Raw genomic sequence first — 13017 nt, 5'->3', positions numbered from 1 at the left:
GCATCTTAGACAGCTTGAACTCATGAGTGTTTGTATCATGTAGTTTTGACTCATACCTGAGATACACAGAAAACTAATCACTATGATTTTAAATGAATTCCATGAGAGGAAAAAAAACCCAGAAGAATGGAAGCTTAGATATCTGGGGAAATTAAGAATTTCTTAAAATTAGTCTAATGTAATAGTTTTCTAAAGAATGGTTATAAAATAACAGCATAACAGAATAGGGACATTGATGCTATGATGCTGATTAAACAAACCAAGCATATGATTCAGATTCAAGTTATCAAGCTAAATGGAAAAAAAGAGCAGACTAGAAACATAAATGAAGAGTTCTAAAAATCCAAGGTCAAATGAGTTTTGTAAAAGGAGTGTAATATTTTTGTTTAGTATGGCTAAGTGTAGAAAATACTTCAAAAATCAACAGAAACCTGTAGAGGTGAATTTTCAATGGAAAATCATTTTCCAATTTTATTTTCTTGTATTAGTGAACTTTAAAAGTAATAACCTCGTTGTATTTCAAGTGTAAATCACGTAAACATTGTGTAGCATGTGGCAAAAAAAAAATTAAATAGGAAATTCTCTGGCCATCAATGCCAGTGGTTTTATATTTCAGGTCATAAATATAACCAAATGTGCAATACAACACAAACATGATGATAAAAAGCACTCCTCACAATTAACAAATTTTAGATCATATGATTAAAAAAAATATTAAACTGCATTTAGTGCAACATTCTATTATATCATACATCATATACCATGCTTTGAAAACTTACTGCACTACAGTATATACAGGCAGGATACAGCAATGTTTAAATGAAAAGTGAAAGGGAAAATGTGGAGCAGAAAATTTTTACATCTCTGTATACATCTATTTGTACTGTCCATTGAATTAGATTTATTATATAATCTGCTGTGCCATAGTGACTATCTTGCATAACACCTTGAAGTACTTTTATTTTTCCCCCAGCAATGGTCTACTTCAGACATAGGGTGGAAAGATCGTGATAAAAACGGCAGAACCTTGAAGCTTCATCAGTTGCTTCCCAAATATCATTTGTATATAGAGCTAGAAAATATTAAGAACAAAACAAATCATAACTATGTGTTTTAAAACAGATTTTGCTGAGCATGTGTACCATAATAAGAAATAAGTATGAAGAAAAGTATGATAAAAAATTACATGATTTACATTTAAAACTAAATAAAGTGTCTTTTTGTTAAGGAGATTTGAACTCAGATTTTCATTAGTCCAAGAAAGATAAAATAAATTTATGTTTTACCAACGACAGAGCCACAAATTGGCTTAAGTAAATTTTTCAGATAATCTATTACTTAGAATTAAAACATAAGATTCACTGTTTAATGAAAATAACAAAAATCTCCAAAGATTTTGTATAGTAACATAATTAGAGAATGTTTGAGTATGCTTAATTTAAAAACATAAAAAGTTAATAGTTAAGTTTCCAGGATAAAGCATCAAGGAAGTTTTTTTTTTCATTTAGGGAAACAGGACAGGCAGATAAATTTCCTACACATTTAAAACATTTCTATCAGAACAGAATCACAAATACGTAGCTGGAAAGGGATCTCAGAGATCATTTAATATGATTCCCTCATTCGATAGCTGACAGTTGAAGTGGCAGAGGGAGGATTGCTTGAGGGCTTCTGGCATCAAGCTCTCTATCCCACAACCCCTTCCTTCTTTTTAAGTCATAACATACTCATGAGCAGTCATTTATGCAAAGAGCTATGTAGCTTGCAAAAAAAGATTCAAGCTAAAACATCAAAAGAATGAGCAAAGCGATCTTCTTGCTAAAGCCTACCTTAGGTTTCTATAGTGTCCAAAACTTTAACAGCCGCACTCTTGAGCACTTTGGGCTTGTGCACGACGGGGTGATCTGAGCTGTCTTAAGGCAGCATCTCCATATTGAATACCTGAGCCCATTCTTTCTGGATCCAGTTCACCTGGGGAATCAACCAATATTTGGTTGCAGATACAAAGGTGATGAGTAACACAGTCCCTCATATACTTTATAAACCATGAAAAGTTGTAAAGAAACATGTCCATTAGTAATTATTATATAAATTAGGGTATGACTAAATGTAGAGGAGTGGAATCAAACATAATGGCATAAAAGAGTCCAGGAGGAAGAGATCATTTCTGATTGGGGAAGAAGGGAGAACAATTTAGGGAAAGCTACATAAAAAGGTGTTATCTGAGCAAAGCTATTAAGGAATAGAAGTATTTCAACAGGCATAGATGTGAGTGAAGAATCCAAGCTTGGGAAGCAGGATATGGAAATGTGTGGTGGTGAGAGAGGTTGGGATGAAATCAAAGAATGACAAGTGATCCAATTTCACAAGAGTGCTATTTTGAAATAATACTGGTGGAAAAAAGTGGAGGCAAATTTTTAAGAGTCTTCAATGACAGTTTAAGGGGGCTCTATTTTATTTCCTAGCTAATGGAGAGCTACTAAAGAGTTTTGAGGAAGTTGAAATGATGAAACATGTATATCAGAAAGATTAATTTGGCAATTATTACAAGGATGGATTGGAGAGGAAAGGAACTGGAGGCAAGAACATCAGTTGGTAGACATTTATAGAAGCCCAGACAAGAAGCAATTTGGTCTTGAAATAGTTATGGTACTGACAAGTAGAAGTGGAAAGAAGTGCCAGATACAATAAGTATTGTGGAAGTAGAACCAATAGTATTCTATGGCAATTGATTAGTTGGGGTTCAAAGAGAAGGGGGAAGGAATATGGGGAGAGATGTAGACAAATTGAGAGGAAAAAAGAGAAGGGATGAAGAGATAGAGAGAATGACTAATGAGCAAGGTCTCTGACATAAAAGGAATAATATTGGTAAGTTATGTTTCTGTAATGACTTATCCACTTAACATTTTATCAAAATAACACCTTAAGAATCCTAGATTTTATCTTTACATTTACAAACATAGGTGAAATCAAAATTCTATTTAATCTTTGAGAAGCATTTAATTTTCAGACATGTTTTAAGATAACAAACTTAAATGGTCTAAGAATACATTAGTATGTAATAAAATATCCTATACAAAACTCCATGTTGTGTTTAAAGTCATTTAGTATTTTTGTTAAGGTTTTTTTTTTTGCAAGGCAAATGGGGTTAAGTGGCTTGCCCAAGGCCACATAGCTAGGTAATTATTAAGTGTCTGAAACCGGATTTGAACCCAGGTATTCCTGACTCCAGGGCTGGTGTTTTATCCACTGCGCCATCTAGCCACCCCTAAAGTCATTTGGTTATTAAACTAATGTAAGTGCTTACTTTTTTATATGAATTTAAATAATATTTAAAATATATACAAATTTATACTACTAACTCCAGATAAATTCCTAGTTTTAAGATTTAATTATACAAGATTAATGTGTATAAATGGATAGTTTAGTTACAAAGGCTGAATAAGAAATCTGTTTGAAAGAACTAATTTAAAAGAGAATCAGATTTTTCTGGAAAATGAAAACTGATTCAGTGAGATAAATTTAAATTATTTTTAATTTGATTTGCCTGAAGCAAAAAAGTGATCAATAAAATGAGTATACAATAAAGTAAGTTAAGCTTCATAGGTCAGCAGATAGGCTTAATGTGATATATCTTTATCTATATCTATTTACATCTATACACACCAACACAGATAAATGTATGGCCTCCAGTTAGAAACTGCTTTAATCAAACAGAATGTGCAACTCCTTGATATTACAAAATAGTTTTTCTAATATTGTTTCCTGCCATAAAATTGCCTTTACAACTGAATTTTAAAGAATCGGTCCTGATGAGAGAAGACTATAGCAAATTATTTTTTTTGTCTATTCAATGAGTTGAAGAAAAGCTCTGATTGAAATTAAAAAACCCCCAAACTCCAAAATAAAATCCCAAATATTTTCATTACTTTTAATTTTAAAGTTGTTTTTTAATTTTCTACCTCCCTATCTCCTATTTAAAAAAAGAAAAATAAAAACCTTATAATAGATTTGCATCATCAAACAAATTCCCCTATCAGCCATGTCCAAAACATATTTTGTTCTGTACAATGAATCTATTTACTTGTCTAGTTGTATAAAGCTATTATTTTACCAATAGAAATATTAATCTCCACAGTTGAGGGAGCTTTATTTTCTCTTTACTATATCTGGTGGCTAAGTACTATGAGAATATAAAAGTCGTTGGCATTAACCAACTAATGGCAATTTTTGTTTGACAGTCTACATGAGTACAATATGCTTAAATTTCTCCTGAAAATACTGATAAGCAATGCTTGTCATATAACAAACATATATAGTATATATACATCCATACACATAACACATATAAATATACAATATATAACTCTTTGTAAGGGGAGAGTATAGAGCAAAATTTATCAAACATTTTATTCATAGAAAATTTTTTACCTGATTCAATTTTATTGAGTATTTTTCTTGCACACTGAACAAAGGCTTCTTCTACATTCTCCCCTGTTAGTGCACTAGTTTCCAAAAACATAAGCTCTACATTTGATATAACAAAAACAAAATACAAATCCCAATTAAAATAATGACAGTTGCTGAGCTACTATCAAATTTGTATGTGATATTCTCTTAAAAAGAACAATAGAAAGGTAATTTCTGGCCTAACACTTAGATTGTCCAAACATAATTATAATTTAGTGAAATTTACATTTCTTTGCTATTTAATTGTAAACATAAAAATTCACGATCACCTAAAGTTATTACATAAGAATTTGTTGACAAAATTAACTAAAAAATGTCACAATTTATCCTACCCGAAGTTAACAAACAAGAACATAGTTAAAATTACTAAATAATTTCCCTTCAATAACTGAAACTAATTTTTCCTCTAGGTCTTGTATAAGACAATGCTGAAAGTAGAGAATTAGGTACTTAAATAATTTTTATTTTGAAAATTATATTTTTTATAGATCCATTATTTCACCATTAAAGATTGTTTCAAAGATATTTTCATTTATTGTGTTTGTAGTCAGTGGAATGCAAAAAGTCTGTTTGTGTATGTATCCATGTATTATCAGATTTTGAGTTCCTTCAGAGCAGGAACTGTCCTACTTCTCAATTTCTTTTTTTTTTTAGGTTTTGTTTTGTGTTTTTTTTTTGCAAGGCAAATGGGGTTAAGTGACTTGCCCAAGGTCACACAGCTAGGTACTTATTAAGTGTCTGAGGCCAGGTACTCCTGACTCCAGGGCCGGTGCTCTATCCACTGCGCCACCTAGCTGCACCCCCTACTGTCTCCAGTCCTTAGGATTTCTTTCTTTTCTTTTCTTTTCTTTTCTTTTCTTTTCTTCCTTCCTTCCTTTTTTTGGAGTAGGGCTCCCGATCTCCCAAACCAGTCCACCCATATAGAGGCAGCCTGGTCACTTCTCCTTCTTGGGGGTTCACCATATATAACTGGGTATCAGAATTAGTATAGATGCCAATCAGTTTCAACCCCATTGCAGTTCAGAACATCCCAACTTCAGCTGTCATTTATTCTATGCCTCTTTAATTTCCTTTCATAAAATACTTTATCAGATCTGTTTACAAATAGAAAAATACTTAGGCTGCTTGAGCAGTTCCCTTTTCTCATCCCATTGGTTATTATAAATGTGTTTTCTTAGGTTTTAATGCTATGCAATAAAGCACTGGAATCAGGAACTTTGTCTCCTCTTCTTACATTTTAACAATATAGTAAAAACCTATATTGTTAACCTTCGGATACATATAATATTAATAAAAAAGTAACATGGAAATAAAATGGGATTTAATAATCCCCCTACCATTTTCCTGGGCAAACCTGGAAGCTTCTAAGAAAGTAACTTCACGATCTGCATCCAGATCTTTTTTGTTCCCACAGAGTATTATGACAATATTTTGACTTGCTAGCATTCTTGCATCTGTCAACCAATTAGTAAGTGCATTATAGGTTTCTCGGCTACAAAATATAAGATCACAAAATTAATATATAAAGTCTGTAAAATATAATTTAATTTTAAATAAAGAATATTATAAAATATTTAAAAGATATAGTTATTCAACATCCTTAAAATGACATTAGCCCTAAAACAATGAGTGAACTATAATAGGAATTTATAAAAACAAAAAGAAAATCCATGTTGATATTCTGTCATCACTACCTTTGTTTCAATCATTGGAAAGAGAAAAAATAAGATGTGCATCTAAGAGTATAATTTGGCTCACAGATTACTAAATTTAAAGAAGTACTGGAAATTTAAAAAAAATTCAAAAGACCAAGCATTGCATCAGTCATTGCAACTGATTCTTCTAATTAAGAATCTAATTTTTTTAATTTCAAAGCTTTTCTGACTAATATGTCACAGGTCAAAAAATACATGAGTTATCAGTATATATATGCTAAAAAATTGATTTAAACAATCATATTTAAGTGTTTCCTGTGAGTATAATGTTTGGGCAGGGGTACAACTTTCTTTGGTTGAAACTGATAAGTGAGGAGTTCTAAATGCACAATCTCTCTCTATTACCAATCTTTTTGTTACAGCATGCCTGACACAGAAAGCAAATTGTGGGAAGTGAATGATAAGGTCCACTTCCTGGTAGTATTCAAGACCTGTAAGTACTCTCTCAATAAATTGACTGTGTTTACAAAGGAGGATATATTTATCTGAAAGCAAACTACTCATAAGGCCTAATGTGTCAATTTTCAGAATGCTTTAGGGAACTGTAAAATAGCATGTGAAGAAATGCCTTAAAATAATGTTCTTTTTCTCATCTAAAAGCACATGTATATAAACCTACAGGCAATTTATGAATAGTAATTCGGAGAACAGTATGTGCACTGAAATAATGCTCTATTTTATAGAAACATATGGAAATAACGAAAGGTGATGTAACTTGCCAAAGGCCACAGAGTAAGAATCAAATATATTTATTAAGCTCCAAATCATACAAATTGAAGTGTAAAAAAAAATCCATCACAAATTTCTGAAACTAAAGATGCTTGAATTTCAAACTATGAGGAACAGAATATGAAGACTACACTCTTTTCCTTTAAGTAAATTTTGTATTACCTGGTAATGTCATAAACTAATAGAGCTCCTGCTGCACCTCTATAGTAACTTCTTGTCACAGACCTGAAAGAATTAGATGAATTTTATTAATAAATTAAAAAGTTTTCACTAATGTTCTAAACAAGATGTTTCCAAAGAAAGAGAAAAAAGGCAATGCCTTTTAGCTCTAGGAACTATAATTTATAAAGATATATATATTACAGAAGGACTTGCATATTCTCTCAACATTAGAAGAACAGCACAGTTAAATAACATCCCTATTCTTTCTACCATATGAAAAAGACACAGTTACCTCAAAGCAGCCAGATATTTCAATAAACTACATATAGAGAAGCTCTCTGAAGACATAAAAGAGTTAAGAATGTTGTCTATCTTGAAAAATAGTAAAGAAACTTTAATAAGGGGAAATGCTGGAAAGAAAACCAATTCTTAAAATATCATAAATAAAAACATCATAACAACCAAGGTGTGTTTTTATTTGTTAAGAACAAGTCATACTAATTGAATCCCTTCTAAAGTAGAGATTATGTTTAGGCAGAGAGCAAAAACTATTAGTATCTTGACTTCAACTAGAGACATACATATACTATAGACTATTTTCAAAATTTGATTAGCCTTATGATGAGTAGTAATCAACTTAATCAGCTAAAATAAGATTCACTTCCTCAATGCCCTTTCAAGAAATCTGTCCCATGTTTACAAAGTGGTTTTAATGTTGCTAATTTATAAGTTAGAAAAGTTTACCTATCACTGATTCAGTGCTTCAATTCATTCTTTCCTATTCCTAGGCTCTAAGATATCTTATCAAGTACAGAAGTCCTAGCAATATAGAACCAAAATTACATTTGAGAATAGTGGCCATTTTTTACCCTCCTAAAACCTCTCCTCTTACAAGCTTCATTAATTTTATTTGGTGATAGCACTGTTTTCATAGTTACTTTGACTTGATACCTCAGATTTATCTTTGACTCTTATTCATAACCAGACAATTTTCAAATCCTATCATTTTGTTAGTGTAGAAATTAAAGAAAAGCTGCTGGTGATTAAAGTATTTGTAGTAGGGAGATCTGGAAAGTTAACTTGAATCAAGTAAAGAGCCAGATGTTGGTGTGGTCTATGCTCTACATTCACTACAAAAAAAATAGTTCAAAATCTTTTCAAAAGCTCCTAGTCACCTCAATGCTAGACACTTAAAAGAGGGAGGGAGTTTGGAACTTCTATCTTTCATAAACTATGAGGTCATGCTGGTATGTATGTAAGGCAGAGGGGAAATTAAATGTCTTTCCTATCCCTAAACTCCACAGTGCTACTAGAGTACATGAGAAATCACATTCAAGAGCACTGGTCATCTTTCTTCCAATAAAATAAAAGATCAACAAAACAGTCACTTTAGGTTGGAACCTTGGAGTTGTCTCAACTCTTCCCTCTCTGTTTCTATTCAATAAGTAGTCATTGCCTATTTTATCAGCACTATCTCTGTCATTTCTGTTCTCTCCTTCCTACTCACCTTGCCATCACAATTTTAAAGGCTCTCATTTCTCAATTGGCCTGTTATAAAAGTTTACCAGTTGGTCATTCTGACTCATCTTTTTACTCTTTAATCCATCATAGTTATTTGTCAAAGTATCACCATTTTAACTTCCTCAAAAATCTTTGGAGATTCTTTGTTGTCTATGGGTTAAAGTAAATATGTCTTCTTCAGGCATTTAAGGCCTGATAAAATACAGCTAGCTCCAAACTACCTTTGCTTTCATTCTACTGTCTTGCAAATTTTTTTTTCCCACTCTATTGACTCTCAAACTTAATCGCTCCCTAATCTCAATCAGTCTTATTTTGTTTCTGTACATGCTTGTTGGCTATCTATTATGCCTGGAATGTACTTCCCTTACCTCTCTGCCCATGGAAATTATACTATTCCTTCAAAGTTCAGTTTCCCTATAAGTATCATCTTTTCTACGAAGCCTTCCAGTTATCACTCCAGGTAAAAGTTATCTTATCTCTCTCTCTCCCTTCTCAAATTTTCTTAAAGTTCTCTGGATGGAATTGTTTTACTTGTAAGTCTAATTCTGACTATGTGACTATTGAATGATTGTGTAAGTGGTTGGATAACTATATCCAAAGGCTAATTATCACTAAATTTCTAACACAGGAAAGTGAACTGAGTATTTGATAAATGTCTTTCTGATATCTTTTTTATTTTTTTTTATATTTTTATATTTTAAACTTATAAATATTTATTAAACTTGTGAAGTATATTAGTTTAGAAATTCTGGCTAGTTATTTTTCTATGATAAAATACATAAAAGATTTTGGCATGTTGAAGAAATGGTAATATATATTCTTAAGTTCAACAGAGACAAATAAGAGTGCACTTAAATTCAATAATAGAAATAACTGGGGGCAGCTAGGTGGCGCAGTGGATAGAGCACCAGCCTGGAGTCAGGAGTACCTGAGTTCAAATGTGGCTTCAGACACTTAATAATTACCTAGCTGTGTGGCCCTGGGCAAGCCACTTAACCCCATTGCCTTGCAAAATTAAAAAGGTCAAGGAATGATGACCGAACATCTTCAACATTAAAAACTTCTTTCAATGACTAAAATTATTTACATTAAAAAATAATTTCATAATCTGTAGGGGACAATTCTGCAGGGTATTATGGCAGTTGTTCTGATTTATATCTGGCCACTAGACCTAGATGACTGAAAAAAAGAAAGGGAGGCTAGTGACTTTACACAGTACCCTCTTACTTAAATTCAATTCACTTGCTTATCATGACATCAACTCTCTTTTGGTCTTCTTTGAGAATTAAGGACAAACAGCAACAATAATTATGGTAAGAATGTAGACTCCCCAGGATGGTATATTCTAATGCATTAATGATTTTTGGAAAAAGACCCATTTTTCATCCAGTTTACTTTACCAAATGTATTAATTATATCCTTGATTAAAATCATTTGATCTGTATTAAAATGTAAGTACTTTACAAAATTTCCATCTGTTATTTCTTTAGCTAAAATTAAAAGGTATCACTTTTAAACAACATGTCCAATTTCAGCAATCCATCAGGAGAAGGAAATGGCAAACCACTCAAGTATCTTTTGCAAAGACAGTCCCAAATGAGATCTCAAAAGTGTTGGCATGTGACTAAAACAACTGAACGACAATAAAAATCCTATATCTGGACCAATGTACTTTATATAATAATCCACTTTTCTGCATTAAAATAGGAGAATGAACAAAATTTAACTTTTGATGTTCCTTAGCATTAGGTCAATATTATGAATTATAATTATAAATCAACAACAATTTGAGAAAGTTTAAAATACAGCATGAAATAAGGACCCTAACACATACACTAAAGAAAATGGAATTTTTGGCTAAACCCTGAAATTTGATTTTATCTCTAAAAAAAAGTCAAGGAAAAAAATAGGTTTAATTTATGGAAAAAATTCATCTTTATGTAAAATTAGTAATGAAGCATTCTTCCAAAATTTAAAATATTAGGTGCTTTCAGTGGTGCATCTATTTTCATACCACTAACAGACCCTTTAGGAAGCAAAATTGAATTAAAAAAATTTTTTTAAGTTAAAGCAGTTACCTAAGGTGGAAATTTCTGCATTGAAAGAGCACAGCTGATTTATAGGAGTAAATTTGTAAGAAGTTGGAAAAGGAAAAATAATGATTTTAATTCTAAGAAACATTTAAAATAAAATTTTAAAATACCTGAATCGTTCTTGTCCTGCTGTATCCCATATCTGTAATTTTACATATTTACCACCTACATTTATTATCTTTGAACCAAACTCCACACCTATGGTGTGATTTGAATCATCTTTGACTAAAAGAAGAAAACAAAGACAAAAAAATTTTAAATTTAGAAAACATGCTTTACAGGTTTTACAAAACAAAGTTCACTAAGTACATTCCATATTTGGAAAATTGGTCTTTCATTATTCTTAAAAAACATTTTTTTGGTAAAGTTTTGAGTTTCACAGTTTCTCCCTCCCCTCAACAAAAGAGCAATCTAATAACAGTCATATATCTGTTTTATATATGTGCATATAAATATAACTATGTTAATATATATATATATTTAAAATTCCTTACTCTCAAAATAAATTCTGTCCCCACATTTTATGTTAAGTATTGAAACCAGGTACTATATCTTTATTAAAAATTGATTATATGTGGCCTAACTGATAAAATTAAATAATAATCAATAAAATTTGTTTATTTTCTTCTCTGCTTTAAAAAATACAAAGTTTGTGCCTTCAAAGATTTGATATATTTTTTTCCTTAACATTATTTTGACCTAAGTGAAGCATCACATGTTATCAAGTCTAAGTTTTGAGACGGCTGGCTCTCATTCAATTTTTTTTCTATTGAACAAATTATTTAGATATTCTCAAACTTTTTAACATATGTGGGTAAACAAACAAGAAATGACATCTTGCAAAGGTACTTTTAAACTTTCCCAGTAAATCTGACTTCTGAGTATAGAAAGAGAAAACTGGGTGCTCCGTAATAGAATCTTGAGGGACTTTCAAAATTAATGGAATAGAAAGGTGAAAAAAAAGAACCACCTTGAGATGGTTGTTTGCTTTTTCAGGGGAAGTGGTGATAAATCAGAAAACTGGGTATACTCACTGGAGATGTCACTGGTTTCTGTTATTTTTTTTAAGCACCAGGATCAAGTAAAAAAGCTTTCTGTTTCATTTCCCAAGTATGTAAACCAAATTTAACATTATAGCCTACAGTTTAACTTCTACCCATCTTTAAAAACAGAACCCAATTTATTCAAACACACCATTTCTTTCTTTGACTTAATGTCAAATTTTTACCAAAGATACTACATCTTTAACTATATCTCCAAACCACCATTAGGAGATCCCAATCTTTTAAACTTCCCCTCTCTTCTACAAAACATGGCCAGATAGGGCCAAAATACAAGGTTTTCTCTAGCCTCTCTCCCACATTTGTTTATCTCAATTCATTCTAAAACATATTTACCTATTACATATATGAAATATACTTTATTATATATTCAATACAATATTGTTATGAAATTTCACTATACAATTTGTAACATTTATATAGTAAGCCCTCAACCAAATGTCACAAAAAATATTACCAAATTTCTTCTTTCATGTAATTTCAAAGAAAAAATTCCTTTTAAATCACAGCTGCTATTCTAGGAAAATATTTTTAAAATTCTGCTGTAAATTGACATGAATAAAATGGCCATCAGAAAACAGTATATATAACATACATACATATGAACACGTATGAACAAGAAACACATAGATAATCACTTACATTTTTTTTCTATAAACTGATGAAGTAAGCACGATTTGCCAGTTCCTGCATTTCCAATTACCAGGAACTTAAATAAAAAATCTAAAGATAAAAAGGATATGAAAAAATTATTTCAGAGCAACAAGTATCAATTTGTTTTTAGACTATGATCATATAGTATGAAATCAAATGAAAAGGGGAAAAGTGAATGAAGATTAGTTCTAGCTTTTTCAACCTAAACTTTTGTGAAAAAATGATGAATTGGTATAGTGCAATGTTCGTTAACTTTACATACTAAGACTAGCAACTGAAAAGTTTTCAGATAAACTCATTTCTCTTTAAAAACCACGCCCCAAACAGGAAGAAAGTTCTTATATGAAATGAATAAAAAATCAGTTAACAATGATTTCATATAGCTCTTAAAACTAAATTTGCTCTGGTTGCCCTCTAACTTCCCATCTCTAGGAAAAAACATACAATATTTAGCATGACATCTCTATCTAGTTCTCTTAAATTCTGGTTCATACTAGTTCCAGTTTCAACTCATATTACCCTTTTTCACCCATTTTCCAGTCCTGCCTAATTGTCGATAACCGATTCCCACAGCTCCAACATTCTACAGCCTATTAGCATGCCTTTGCACAG

General features: G+C 31.3%; 1 protein-coding gene across 1 annotated transcript; it reads right to left on the bottom strand.

Annotated features, from left to right (window-relative positions):
* Positions 1-440: 440 nt before the first annotated feature.
* RAB4A (RAB4A, member RAS oncogene family) lies at positions 441-12496 on the bottom strand (the record flags this gene model as incomplete). Its single annotated transcript, XM_074220920.1, has 7 exons — positions 441-1072; positions 1830-1971; positions 4432-4527; positions 5808-5962; positions 7077-7139; positions 10801-10915; positions 12394-12496. Coding segments are annotated over 6 exons (648 nt in total), but the record flags the coding sequence as incomplete, so codon positions are not given.
* Positions 12497-13017: the final 521 nt, after the last annotated feature.

The sequence above is a fragment of the Macrotis lagotis genome, chromosome 2, assembly GCF_037893015.1.
Source record: "Macrotis lagotis isolate mMagLag1 chromosome 2, bilby.v1.9.chrom.fasta, whole genome shotgun sequence".
In the NCBI taxonomy this organism is placed as follows: Eukaryota; Metazoa; Chordata; class Mammalia; order Peramelemorphia; family Peramelidae; genus Macrotis; species Macrotis lagotis.
The sequence above is the reverse complement of the archived record's forward strand: the minus strand, read 5'-3'. Positions and strand labels throughout refer to the sequence as shown.